Source organism: Cordyceps fumosorosea (genome assembly GCF_001636725.1).
Source record: "Cordyceps fumosorosea ARSEF 2679 chromosome Unknown scaffold_103, whole genome shotgun sequence".
Classification (NCBI taxonomy): Eukaryota; Fungi; Ascomycota; class Sordariomycetes; order Hypocreales; family Cordycipitaceae; genus Cordyceps; species Cordyceps fumosorosea.
This window is the reverse complement of record NW_017387403.1, coordinates 5,488-19,896: the sequence shown is the minus strand read 5'-3', so window position 1 is coordinate 19,896 and position 14,409 is coordinate 5,488. Positions and strand designations below refer to the sequence as shown.

The 14,409-nt window shown below is 49.6% G+C and overlaps 3 protein-coding genes across 3 annotated transcripts; 1 reads left to right on the top strand and 2 right to left on the bottom strand.

The window, feature by feature from the left end:
* Positions 1-3,207: 3,207 nt before the first annotated feature.
* Positions 3,208-3,612, bottom strand: ISF_09937 (hypothetical protein; the record flags this gene model as incomplete). Its single annotated transcript, XM_018853536.1, has 1 exon — positions 3,208-3,612. One exon carries the CDS (start codon positions 3,610-3,612, stop codon positions 3,208-3,210), a length of 405 nt encoding a protein of 134 aa, XP_018699279.1.
* Positions 3,613-5,763: 2,151 nt separating this feature from the next.
* On the bottom strand, positions 5,764-6,878 carry ISF_09936 (Zn(2)-C6 fungal-type DNA-binding domain protein; the record flags this gene model as incomplete). Its single annotated transcript, XM_018853535.1, has 2 exons — positions 5,764-6,369; positions 6,423-6,878. The coding sequence occupies 2 exons, from the start codon at positions 6,876-6,878 to the stop codon at positions 5,764-5,766; spliced, it is 1,062 nt and encodes a 353-aa protein (XP_018699278.1).
* A 1,919-nt stretch (positions 6,879-8,797) lies between these two features.
* ISF_09935 (ATP synthase beta chain precursor) lies at positions 8,798-10,665 on the top strand (the record flags this gene model as incomplete). The annotated part of the gene is made up of 6 exons (XM_018853534.1): positions 8,798-8,938; positions 9,000-9,021; positions 9,097-9,182; positions 9,240-9,282; positions 9,357-9,911; positions 9,974-10,665. The coding sequence occupies 6 exons, from the start codon at positions 8,798-8,800 to the stop codon at positions 10,663-10,665; spliced, it is 1,539 nt and encodes a 512-aa protein (XP_018699277.1).
* Between the last annotated feature and the right edge of the window lie 3,744 nt (positions 10,666-14,409).

Below are 14,409 nucleotides of genomic sequence, written 5' to 3'. Positions count from 1 at the left end.
CATAGGAACTAGATAGTTGAATCAACTTACTAGCGGCCTTTCACAATCACCACTCAGACTAGAGCATTCTATGTATACCTTTGCCCCTATTTCAAGGGCGACTAGCTGGCCTCTTAACTCAGTGACTAGTCCCATCTTATTCATTTCTTCCAAAGTAAACTTGTTCGATCGGAGATCGTTCTTCAGACCTGCCAGGATGACCGGTATCCCGGCACAAAAGATCACAATTTCCTCCATCCACTATACACTATAAGTCAGTAAATATGTTGTGCTTGAAGTATAAACAGACGCACCCTATGTTTAATGTTTTCTAGCGAATCTATATCGGAGATTGAGAAGCATAGTATAATTGCATGTGCGTTAAGGTAGACCGGCGACGTGTAACGCTCGTATTGCTCCTGTGCACCTGGGTCCCATATCGCCAACTGAAGTAGTCTGCCGTCGACCTTATAGTATGACGCATACTTTTCGATGACTGAAGGGTTCCTAGCGTGAACTATGTTGTATGTGCTTTTGCATTCCAATAGTGAACCGTTCTGTCACAGCGGACGTGTTAATAAGAGCATATGTACAGCAGAGAATGCTTACTGTTGCAAGTCCTTCCCCTAACTTAAAGTAGTCTAGCAGACTTGTCTTGCCACAGGCCGCATCTCCAATGATGACGACCTTTCTGTTAAATACCTTTGTTAGAAACCAGCGTGGAGACATGAGGTACGAAGCCATGACATAGTGAACACACCTGCTATGAGCGTTTTCAGCTTTTGCACTCGGCATGATAAATTCCTGCCTCACAGAGTCTATGCCTTACTTTCTATCAATTAACAGAAGGACTGATGAAGGGGGTTATTGAAGCTTAATAATGTATGTTGTTGTGTGATGGAGGTATGCCCTCTTTTCCTGGCTGGTTGTGAAATGCAAAGGTATATCGGGTTGGCATTATACAGTATTTGAGAATACTTACTTTTCGCCTCAACGGGTAACGGAGGGGCAGCCATGTGGGCCATGCCTAGAATATCGATAGTTCGGAGGCTAAGGTCTTCCCGCTCCGATTGGAAAAACTTATGTTACAGTTGACTGAGAAGGTCGAAATCCCGTGATTGACAGTCAAGAAGCAATTGTTTGGCCTTGTTGTCGTCAGATGATTACTATGAAAAAATTTATGAAGCAAAAATGCCACCAGAAGTTTATTTTAGCTGGCGTGTTCTGTTGATGTACCTCTCCTGAGTCTCCTGTAAGCAGAAGCCTGTTGGGCAGTATGCCAACATTACAAACACTGGACGTTACAAAGTGGAACACACAGCAGTTGACTACTGACCAGATTAGCATTATCGTCCTGTGCTTGCACTGTATCATCGATTCCCTGATTTGGCCAAGTTGCGGAGCATGATCAGGCCCATAAGCGTCACAGACAGCATATTTTATTGGAGCGATAATGACCCTCGTTATTCTAGAGCACTGCAAATCCAACATAATTTGCCTACAGTGATATTGTATTCGTCATTGATTCTAGTCCGCAGGCCATTGTGATGCGCAGACATATTGACCACACTAAATTGGCTATTTTCTCGGACTAAGTCCATGAAAATGCCCAATAGCATGCTCGCGGACCAGTTATGGTGGTAGGCGTGCTATGGCAACCTAATGCAGTGTAACTTGCACTGCTGCTACATTGCGAAATAGTGACGTCTGGTACCCAAAAGGTGGATGTCGGCAGGTAAAATATTTAGCAGTATGCCTGGCGCCGTTTTCGTAGCAGCACCGCCAAGAACCACCGTTGCCACAACGTCTACTACCTGCCAGCTTGCTGGTTTACAACAACATGCTTGCAGGTTAGGGGCAGCCTTGTTCGCAAGCATTGCCTGCGCATTTGTGCATATGACGACAGGAGAAGTGCGATTACTACCATGTGATCAACTATCCTCAACTAAATGATTGATGACAGCAAGCGCTCAGCCTTCCCGTCAATGCAAACTTGTGTGACTCAGTTAATTTTCTTTAGTTTATTTTCCTTTCGCCTGACCAGCTTATTGCGCCCCACGGCTGTTGCCTAACTTTATTTTCGTCTGGACATAAGATACCTACTCGAACGAAGGCTGCAATACATGTATCACTTCGACATTCAAGCAGGTTCATAGACAATTCATTGCTATCGCTTTTTCATGTCTCAGGTGTGCCTCTACCCTCTTGCCTTCCAAACTACTCCACACTAGCAGGGTTTTAGGATGCGCGTAGATTTGTCCATAGTATCAAGGACATACTAGAGATCTTTAAGCAGGTGAACTTTCCCGGGCTGTGCAGTTTCAAAGTCAACGGCGTTGGGTTCTTGGGTTCTTGGGTTTTCGGGCCTCCTATGTGTGATACAGAGGTGCACCGAGGCTAGTGACGACGATGATCTGCATCAAAGTCAGCAACACGTGCCGGTCCAACGAGCAGTGCTAACGAGCTCGAACGCCTCGCAGGGTCGACAAATTGTGGCCAGGCAAGCACCATCGCTGCTATGGTCAAGCAAACCTCCCACTAATCATAGATCGAACTCCACTCTACGGCGGCTATTTCAGCGTGTGGCTTGACAAAGGCAGACTGCAATGTCACGAAAGAGCAAGGTAATCCAAGCGTACGACTGCTTGGGCGAGGCTAGCAGACGAAGAATGTTGCACAGAACGCACGATGCATGAGAAGGGGGCAATCACGATTTTATCCCCTGCACAGATGCATGGCTGCAAGACCGAGTAGGATACCGTCGTTTACCGAGGACTCCGCAATTCCGCTCGCGAGACATTAAGATAGCCGTCGGCGTTTACACTCGCTGTCTTACGAGATTTCTTTCGACTCTTGGATATTTTTCTCGCCGGCGACAGTGCTGTCAAGCCATCGCTGGGACGGCGTATATGAACCGAAGCTGACGGCCGACGACAATGCCGGTGCGCTATCGTTCGGGTGGCTTCGTGGGCGTTTTGTGATTTCTGTTGGTACTCTTCATATTACATACCGATGGAAAGTTTTTCTTCTAGTATACAAATACAAACAATAGAGGTTTTAAGAAAATGTCTGTCGCCGTTTATAAAACGAGCAGGCTTGCGGACTCCTCACCGCATTTACTAATTCAGGAAATAATTCCTCAGCGGAACATCTCTATAACTAATCCATGTGTTAGGCCAGGCTGCCAATCGCTAGCGGTCCCTGCATTATGCAGATACAAATCAAGCATCATTCGAGAACTGGCGTGTCTTTGGCTATAGGTGAGTCAACGCTGGTGAGGTAGGATGCGAAATATTCGACCAGTGAATCTAGGGATCCTGTGCGAAAGATCTGGACAGCGTGATGCCACTGCGAAACGGCGAGTAAGGCTGGGTTGGCCACGATCTCACAACTCAGTGATTCGAGGCTACGATTGAGTTCGAGAAAGCGTGTTTGCTTTCGAATAGCTAGCTCTTTGTAAAGCTCCTCCTTGGTTGTTGCCTTAGTGGCGATTTCCAAAAGGTCGAGGTGGAACGCCTGTGGATTCTGAATTGCTGATGGAAAGGTGTTGTAGAGTTCTTGGAGTTCTTTGAATTGGTCGTCAATCTGTAACCCGAACTTCCAGGCGGGCCAGGTCCGATCTAGATCGTCCATTTTGTAGGAGTCTGATTTTGACGTTTGTTGGTGGGTGTGAAGAGTTCTGGGATTGAGCTCCGTCGCGTTGTATGGGCATTCCTGTGTACCTGTGTTTATAAGCTACAGTGGGCGGGGCTCTACCAGTGACGTAGCTGGGATACCATCTGCCGGCCGATACCTACAGCTGCCGAGCACCCACCATGATACTGCGCGCACAGTGCAAATAACAGTGCCAGTCACAGTCAACCGAAGGCCCGGGATACTGTCTGTGCTATTAAAGAAAACTAAAGGGAGTTGTATCAAGATAAGCCAGGCTACGGACCTCCCATATGCATAAGTATGGCGGGAATTCAGAGCACCAACTCCCAGGCTAAGAAAGAATCGCGTCTTCGCGCGTTATACGGGGACAGGCTCCCCAGAAGCACACTACTCAGAGGGCAGCTACAGGTTAGCGTTTCAAGAACCTCTTCTGTTTTACGACTCCCTCGCCGACTTGATAACTTGAGTAGGAAAGGACATATTTCGATTCTGGCGATTATGCTCTTTCGCAAGCCCATAAGCCCACGAACATTGGTGAGGTGAAGACAGGTACGGAGCATCCGCTTCCCAGGACCATCTCCCATCCATCATCAGCTGTGCCTGCTTCTAGCAACGTCTCGGATGTACGTGGCGACATGAGTATGTGCGACCAGCAACAATCGACCGGCGTGAAGAACGAGAGTAATCTTCACGAGCAGGTAGCCCAAGCCCAGACCCAGAATCGGGATGTGGCAAAAAAGTGTACAAATTAGTTTTATAAGACCTTCGGGCTAGGAAGAGGCCAGAAGCTACGGAGTGTATGTACTTGTGTCTAGTTCGTTGGAGCAAACGTCCTTGTTGTTTTGCCAATTCACCGAGTTGTATGCCACATCCTGTGTTCGGTCTGTCAGTCATCCAATAGTCAAAGGGCTGCGTGGTGTGCAGACTCACACCACTACTTCGTCCTGTTGGAGTAGCAGCCAGGGTGCAGTCGAAGAAGGGCAAAGTTGCCGTATTTTCTGTATCAGCTTGTGCTGCATTGTTTGTTGTGGCATATCACGACAGCACGCCGTCGTAACAGCGAAAGAATTCAAACTACGTACCATACCTAGCTTACGAGAGTTTAAATCGCTCTTCCATTTTGCGAGGCTTGACGCGGTTGACGTATTGGTAGGTGTCCTTGCTCCAAGGCGTAGGAATGAGGTAAAGTCATCGTCAACGCGCGGCGTGAGGATCCCGAACCGCTCAGCAGTCAAACCAGGCAAAAAAAGCAAGGAATACTTTAAAAGTTTCACAAAGAGCTTAAAGGCGTATAGGAAGAGCTTCTACAGCTTATAGACCAGAAGTTGTTACCTATAACCACTTCCACCATATGCAAGCTTTACTAAGGTGCTTTCTGAGGGCGTCGGAAACCGCGAGTCCGATGGCTTGGTCAAGAATGCGACTACTATGCCCTGGTCCACGACCTTCTCGGGCCATCTCCCGAGGATTTTTTTCAACTATTGCGGCTGGCAGTTCTCGATAAAGACGCCTCCTCATAGCCGACCAGGCTATTTCTCGAGTCCAATAGATTCACGACAATGGGTTCCTGCATCGTGATATCAAGCCAAATAATCTTCTCATAGGAGCCGGGACTTAAGGATACATATTATACACAACTGAATTCAATTTGGCCAAGGAGTCCTGCAGTGCTGAGCGTTCTCAGACTATGCTTAGCCCTAAACTAGTACATTTGACAACTAGGCGGGTGTGTGTCAGTCAATTCCCTGCCTACTGCACTGATCATGATGTGGTCTTTCCTCGTCTTAGGAGCGGGGCCGTGTCTGATGCTGTCTCTGCAACCAAATTTACTAGCTCAACCCCAAGCCGTACTAGAACTCGGCCCACCACATCCAGCCAACCACTCGGCTGTAGGAGTCCGTCATGAAAATACTGACACGAGCTTCCGCTAGCGACCCGTCCTAGACTGGTCTGGTTGAGCAACTGCCTCAGATGTGATGGCGAGCGCCTACTATGTAGAAGCTTGAGTCATATCTCACTTGTGTCCAACTTGGCCACGGCCGATATCCAGATATCGGAACGACTCTTTGGTGTCCGGGCCGGGGGCTGGCTCCCTCTCGCAGACGATTCAGGCGTTCGATCATGCCCTTATCAATAGTCATTCTTATCTACCAGATAGCTCAAGCTCATTTTCGAAATTGGTGCCAGAGCGGCCTGGACGCCGGGTTGGCGAACTGGAGTCGAGGAGCTGCTCGAGCCGCTAGTTTCACTTGGCGACCAGAACTGTGATCCTGCACCAGGGCTGCTTAGACTCGAGAATTCAGCAAGTGATCGCCTCCTAGTGCTATTTTTATGAGCGCTGTGAGGCGCCAGTAGTCGCCAGTCGTCGTCCCGATCCATAACATCTCTCAGTCGCTTGCCAGCTAGGTTGATGTCCTCTCCTCTAAGATCACTGTAGCAGGCATATGGCTCCGTTGGTGACTGCCTAAGTGAACTATAGCATGAACCAGGGGCAAATTGAGGACCGCCATCACGGGGCTGGTAGTTCTGCAAGCCGGAGCCCGAGCTTGGCGCGAGAGAGCGGTCGTAGGCGCTGAAAAGCTGCGTGCCAGGCGGGCCGCCGCTCTGCAAAACAGAGAGCGCGACAACGGCGAGAGTGCTTGAAGATGAAACAGGCTGGAAGGTACACCCCTGATTCATTCTCACGCAATTCTGACATTTACCACCGGGAACGCTCTGATAGCCACTGCAACGTATCTGGCCCGAGTTAGTCACTTGTAAGAGTTGCGGGGTGCGGTCTGTAAATATACCTTTCGCTTTCTGCAGTATCTGCAAGCAATGGAAGTGCGTCGTCTTGGGGGAAGCTGTGCCATGGTGGGCGATCCGCCTCGTACAGACACGGGTGGATGAGCTGGGGGGAGGCCGCGATAATCGAGTGGGTAGCCATTCGGCGGCGGCTCTCTCTGACAGTAACAGTATGCATCCGGGTTATAGTCACCATACTGATTCTGTCGCTGATCCTCGTCGTGGCTGCAGTGTCTATTCTGGGGCGGGTAAACTTGCGATGGATGCTTAGAAGGCAGCTGAAGCGGTGGGGGGTTAGAGCCGGGATGACGCTGCGGGCATGAAGGCGGATAGCGATTGCCACCGTTGGTCGAGGCATATCGAGGGTCAACGGGGAAGTGTTGACCTGGCGGTGATGGAAGAGATGTGTAAGTGCCACTACGCGAATCGTGCATAGAGCTGAGAGTAATGGATATCACCATAGTGCCTCAGGGATTGGTATAGCATTGGGCCACTTCGAGATACGCGAGAGTGAGGGAACGAGTGTCTTGGTGCTGCCGTGTGACCTGTGTGTACTATAAGAACTTAGATTTAGGCATCTGCCTCCGTATTTTTTATAATTGATAAATCTATGCCTAGAGAAGAAATGTGCGAGCAAACCTGATCTGTCTGGTTTGAATAGATATGGCATGTGCGGACGACACTGTTAGGCAGTAGCCTATGCTCCAGGACATGCTGGACAAGCGAAACAAATATCACCAGTCACGCGAGTTTGCACAGCCGGGAAGGGAGGGGCGGAGAGCTAGCTGCCGTTCACTCAACTCTCAAATTTATACGTCATCAATACTGTGACTTAACAATGGTCCAATCACAGCATGGTAGGCGTTCCTGCTCCATTTGCCACGGTGTATGAATAGAAAGTCTGGTAGAGTATCAGGTAGATTTTTCCGCCACGGCAAAGCTTCAAGTAATGGCAAGACACTACGCCAACCTGATTGTACACAATTCAATATCAACTAGCGCAGCCTGGGCGACGCGTACGGGGGCGATACTTTTGCTGAACCTCCTCTTATGAGAGTTCCCGTGTGATTCTTCTCAAAAGATGGATTCTTTGATGCAGGGTAAGCCGTATCTGAGGTCTTGTTGGAACTAACATTTGGCCATCTAGGGATGATCCTCGCAGAGCAGGCTAATTATCCTTATAAAAGCTGATATTTAGGATAACAAGCGCCCCTTCATCTATATAGACGTGTCTCTGTTCTAAGAGAGGGATAGGATAATCGCGCCAGTTCCTAATAGGTTAAGGTACAAGCCGCAACCTTATTTATTTGTGCACAAGGTAGGATTCTTGTCAGCTCGGTTTTGCATTGCTATGATGTAGATTTGGGTTTTTTTTGGGTGGGCCTGTTTCTCTTGTGCTTTAATAGATCGGACTTTTTACTCCTGACTCCACCTTAGCGGGCACCAAGGACTCGCGATGGCCAATCTATTTTACGATCCCAAGCTGTCTCGAGGCTAGCAAGCTCCTGTGACAAGTACGTAGGTAGAGCAGACAGGTACCTAACTAGTAAGGAAGCTACTGACCTCCTAACCAATTACAGGATGGCCGTCGATTGCGCCTAGTGGAGCTGGATTTAAGACGGTAGTTGGTCATCATTCTTGACCGTCAACCCAGTGGGCTATCTCAACTGCCGAATATCATTGATTCGGAAGCGCTCTCCGACCGGGTTTGCCTACACTATTTTACTTGCTAGTGCGATCTTGATTTGATTGTAAATCGACAGAAACAGAGTGGCGAAGGCAACTCCCCTACAAGTACCGAGTATTTATTAATGCATGACGCCACGAACTAATGGCCTCTCTGAATCGGTAAAGCGCACCGTTCCTCACCCTACCTGTTTTGGGGAAGGGGAACAAGCACTAGCCTGTTCCGGTTAGTCACAGCCGGCTGCTTTAAGTTTTTAAGGGCAAGAGTTATCTAAGGCTGATGTATTAGTTACACTGTATGTCCACCTTCGTAGTTTGGGTTAGAACGTTATAGCAGCAGTCCTTTTACATCTCCTACTCAGGTTAGACTCGGCAAGATACGGTCAAATACTTATCGCCACCCTCTGTAATCCGTACAGATTAGAAGCAACGATGTGTGCCAATAATGATGGAGGTGACCATGAGGTTCTTGACGTTCTCTTGTGCGCTATCCGTTACTCTAACTTTCTACCTACCACTACATTCCTGACGCCGACTCCTAGTCAAGCTAGATCACTTTGGTCTTCCTATATCAAAAGGAACTCTTGATTACGCTCGAAAACACACAATCAGCTGGTACCGCATTTACTGCAGAAATAGCCTTTACGAACGTGAAACGCATAATATTAATTCTCTCCAACTTCTCGGCAACAGCATGTCCTCCTTCTCCAGATTAGCCCAACGGTCCTGCGCAGTCATGGGCAGACGGCTGGCTGTCAAGCCTTTGTCTCTCCGAACCTCCTTCAACGACCGGTTTGCGTCTACCATCGGTGCTGGAAGTGGCAAGATTCACCAGGTTCGTCGGGAAATGACACTTCCGGCCGAGCGGGTTTTACTAATGAGAACAACTCACAAAGGTCATCGGTGCTGTCGTAGACGGTTAGTGACAACTTTGTGATCTGGCTCACACAAGCCCTTTACCACATTAGATTTGCCGGGCTAATTTTATCTCAGTCAAATTTGATGTTGCCAAGTTGCCTGCCATCCTGAACTCTCTTGAGACGGACAATAATGGCCAGAAGCTCGTGCTCGAAGTCGCCGTAAGTGGAGTAACCGAAGGCAACTGGTGGGCATAATATCGCTAACTCAACCTTTAGCAGCATCTCGGTCAGAATGTGGTCCGCTGCATCGCCATGGATGGTGCGTTACTCCAAGTCGCTTGATCGGTTCCCCTTCCCTACCTCAAAATTGGCCCCAATTATAACTTGTCATAGGTACTGAGGGCCTCGTCCGTGGCGCTAAGGCAACAGATACTGGTGCCCCCATTACCATCCCCGTGGGCCGTGCCACACTGGGTCGTATCATGAACGTCACTGGGGACCCAATCGATGAGCGCGGACCCATCAAGACAGACACATTCTTACCTATTCATGCGGAGCCGCCTTCTTTCACTGACCAGTCCACCTCTGCCGAAATACTAGTCACTGGTATCAAGGTCGTGGATCTGCTCGCTCCCTACGCTCGTGGTGGAAAGATTGGTCTTTTCGGTGGTGCTGGCGTTGGTAAGACTGTCTTCATTCAAGAATTGATTAGCAATATTGCCAAGGCCCATGGAGGTTACTCAGTCTTCACCGGTGTTGGTGAGCGCACACGTGAGGGCAACGATCTGTACCACGAGATGCAGAAGACATCCGTCATCCAGCTTGGGGGTGACTCCAAGGTTGCCCTAGTGTTCGGTCAGATGAACGAGCCACCAGGCGCTCGTGCCCGAGTTGCTCTCACCGGTCTGACTGTTGCTGAGTACTTCCGTGACCAGGAAGGTCAAGATGGTGAGTCTTTTGATCTCAAGAAACACGTACAGCATGATCCTAGTGACCAACAGCTATCGTAGTACTGCTCTTTATCGACAACATTTTTCGATTTACCCAAGCCGGTTCCGAAGTTTCAGCTTTACTGGGTCGCATCCCCTCTGCGGTTGGTTACCAACCAACCCTAGCTGTTGACATGGGAGGTCTGCAGGAGCGCATTACCACCACCAAAAAGGGCTCTATCACCTCAGTCCAGGCTATCTATGTACCTGCCGACGACTTGACAGATCCTGCCCCCGCCACTACTTTCGCTCACTTAGACGCCACCACTGTTTTGTCCCGTGGTATCGCTGAGTTAGGTATTTATCCCGCCGTTGACCCTCTCGACTCCACCTCCCGTTTACTTGACCCTCGTATTGTTGGCCAGGAGCACTATGACATTGCGACCCGCGTCCAGCAGATCCTGCAGAAGTACAAGAGCCTTCAAGATATCATCGCTATTCTGGGTTTTGACGAACTGTCTGAGGCCGATAAGCTTACTGTCGATCGTGCTCGGAAGATCCAGCGCTTCTTGAGCCAACCTTTCGCTGTCGCTGAAGTCTTCACTGGCATCGAGGGTAGACTAGTTGAGCTGAAGGACACCGTCGCCTCGTTCAAAGCCATCCTTAACGGTGAATGTGATGACCTGCCCGAGGCTGCCTTCTACATGGTCGGTGACCTGGCGTCGGCTCAAAAGAAGGGTGAGATGATTATGGCGGGTCTGAAGAAGGAGTAGCGAAATTGTATGCCAGACGCCGTGATGGCTTAGGACATGCGATGGAGGGATTTCAGCTCTGCACGTTAGTTTTCGTGTGCATTAGTTTGGAAGATAAGTCAAGTTATGAAGTACTTGGCGTACATCATCGGCTATATGTTAGGTAGAGTCTTCTCTGTCGGCCGCATTGAGATGAATTGAATTAAGTCTATCTACCTCTATTGGAGTCTGGGCCGTATCGGTCGGTAGAGCAGCTTTTGTTTCCTGCCTGATTGTGTCGAGGTTGTAAACGCTGTCTCGGCTTCACCGCTCTGGTTAATTTGAGGATGCCACTAGGTGTGGTGACTTCAGTGTAGGAGGAGCGATTCGTCAACGTTTCTATCCGCGCTGCCCGGGGGCGAAGAAGATAATCCCTTGCGATTAACGTTATTTATCTGGTAAGCAGTACTCTGTTCTCGGGGGCGGCGGCTTGATTTGGAGCTGGTAGATCCCCTCCACGACTCTAACTCTATATTGTGACGCATTCCTCATCACTTATAGTTGCGCAACTACAGTCCTTCAACACGAGACTGGCGTCCTTGAATTAAGCAGATGCAAGAATACCTCATAAACCAGCATTGCTATAGCAGATGCCGGTATTGTTCCAATCAAGCTAGTACCCATGCCAGAGTACAAGGCACGCCAGCCTTCCTCCAGCAATATAGTTCTTAGAGTGCCTACAATACCTCGGTACGGCCGCGGATATTTCCCCCGCAGCACTCCAGACTCTCCCTCCCGTGAGATTTTCTGCTTTCCGGATTCACCTCCGTCTGGCTGGGCTAGGTCTTGTCCATCTCGGCGTATACTTTGTTGCGTTTGCAATCTCGTTCGGATAACTTCGTGTGGATATGTGGCCAGAGTCGCAGTCGCTTTGCTCGCGGAGCTGGCAGTTAGTATACCTAGAATCTGGAGTGGTCCCTCGTCTGTGTGCCAACTTCCAAGTCCCGATCCAGTCAAATATGTTTTCAACCATTCATATAAAGGAAACTGTATAGCCAGGTGTGTCACCCCGAGCATAGCGGGGGTCAGGCCTGAGTAGAATGAAGCCATGCCTTCTCGGCTGTACATCTTCCAAGCGGCATCTACGGCAGAGTTATATTCTCTTGAGGTATTGTGTGCCGTGACAAGTCTCTGAGACATCAGTCTGGTTTTGATGACCCATAATGGATTCGTACACATAATAGAACAGCAGCCACCGACTACTGCAGCGAGTGAAGCAGTCCACATGTGCTGCACAGCTATTGGCGGATATCAGCAAGCTTTTGCAGTTTAGGTGCTGCTCAAAGGGATTACTCACGGAATGTTTTTCGTAAAGAATCGCCGACCTTGTGATACACGGCGAAATAAATCGCACTCCTAGGAAGGGTTGCTAGCATGGTCGGCCCAAGACCTTGGTACATGCCGAAGAAACCCCTTTCGCGCCACACAGCTCGCCCAGTGCCAATTAGGCCCCTGTTGTTGAATGTGCGCCGTTTGCTAACGGAATCGAGTGTCCACAGCTGCAGCCCGCCCCTTCCCTGCAGTCTGGTTTTAATAACATCGAGAGGGCAGGTTACAACGCTGGACGCTGCGCCGCTAGCAGCGCCGGCAATACATCGATTTACTGTGTCCGATGAAGACGTTGGCAAATGGTCCATAAGAGAAAAGGTATTAGTTGGCTTATGTGGCTGGCTGTCTCTCGCGATGATAAAAGACACGATTGCTGCTTCCGATGCTGACGGGCGGCTAAGTAGCCATACGTGTGGTGTTAGGAGGTGAAAAGTTCCACAATGGCGCCGGAAGCCTGCGGCCAGTCATTTCCCATTATACTGGCTAGTGGAAAATGTCTCCATTACGGTCAAGTATGACGTAATTCGCGCATAGACCGTGCGGCCGCCTCCGAGACCAGTCGCTTAAAAGCAGTCGCTGCTCTGAAATAGACCCTCGCGGTAGTGCTAATACTTGTCTGAGACATTTTGCTCAGCCTACGAAAAGGACGCCTACGATCGTCCTTGGATATCAGGATTTTTTAGGGCGCGGCTATCATCGAGCTGGGAGCAGCAAACTTCTCGCATAGGCGAAGATTAGTGACCCCTATTTCTTAGTCCAGAATGCATGGTAAGAAGGGTACCTCATCGAATCAAAGAAAATAGAGAATCTTGAGCACAAAGTCGGCAAGTGGTCAAAAATTCGAAGTGAACTTGGCGGACTTCGCCACGGCGGCAAAGTTGTTCAAGTTAATGTACAAACCTGTTGACGGAGACAAGCCCTTTAGCTAAGTTAGTGGCTAGGCTCATGCGTTAGCACGGTGCGCCACTGACTTCGCCGCTCTTATTCCGGAGTTCCAGTTTAATGGTGCGTAGATTACGTCCTACCTGTTACAATACCGTACCCTCCTAGCCGCCGTAGCACTGGAAAATGCCAGGGGGTGGGTTGCACGAATCCTGCGTGAACGAGCAGACAAGTACTCAAAGTACGTTTAATGCTGTCTAATTAACATCCAAGGACCAGGGCACACAGACATGGATTAAAGTCTCGGCATGACCGAAATTGTAGAGTATCTATTTCAGCAAGGGAATGGGGGCAAGCCGCTTACCGACCATCGAAGCAGTACACCCTCCAGTTGGTGGTATCGCAACCCCCCGCAACTAACCTTCCTACCCCGCAAAATGCCTCTAGCTCAGATGTATTGGCGTGCGATGGCTACCGTGTCTCTATTTCCAACAGCGAGATCTGCAGCGAAATCGCGACACATTGACGACGTAAGACAGGGCCGTCCCGCTGATGATACGCTGTTGAGGTACAAGGCTTATTGCATGGATGCCAGATGAAGGGACAGAGTAACATCGCATAGGATCAGACTTGGAAGCGTTCCTGGCTGTCACGCATTTGTAGTGTCATGATGCCCAACGTATATCAAGCATGCCAACTCATCGATGCACAAGGTATCCTAAATGTACTTCTCACAACGTCTTGGCGCAGTGTTGGAGGGTGTTGCATTTGTGGCGGGCAACACCGCCAGTAGCGATCTTACAGCCTACAAAGCTGGAGCTAGGGTGTTATGATCGCATATGCTTGACGGTCCCCCAGCCAGGCAACGACGAAGTTTCTGCTGAAGCGGCACGCATAGTCACGTATTTGATCCAAGCGCATCCGTATCCTGTCTCCTGTATCATCCCTCAGGGTAATAGTATCATTTTGCCCCGTCAGTCGAAGAAACAGCGGCTCTGGCTGTGTTATCGCACTACATTCTCCTGATGTCGCGCTCTACAGGGTGGCAAAAACATCGCCTGCAACTAAATTCTCGGTGCCGCTTTGCGACGTGGCTGCCGAATTCGAGGACGCTGTCAAGCCCATAAACTAGAGCATGCCCATTTGACCCGTCAATTACCTGCAGCGACTCCATCAGCCATAAAGCAATCCGACGAGGATAGGAGCTGCAACAAGGCCTGATCTCGCCCCTCGCCATTGTGCTCTCAGTCACTTTGCTTGGGCACTCGGGAGCTCCCAAAGCAAACACTCTCGATGCAGGTTTTAGGCATGGATGCATATACCCATGCTCGGAGATCTAGCTGCTGACCCGTCGCCGCGCAGAAAATGCCGCTGCGATGCCATTCCTCATAACCATGCGCCATCGCCCACATTCCCGATGGGCGGACAATGTTAATATATACAGATTCAACCACATGGTCGCAAACCATCCTTCCTCTTCCACCTGCTGTCGAAATTGTCATCCACGAAGTAAGA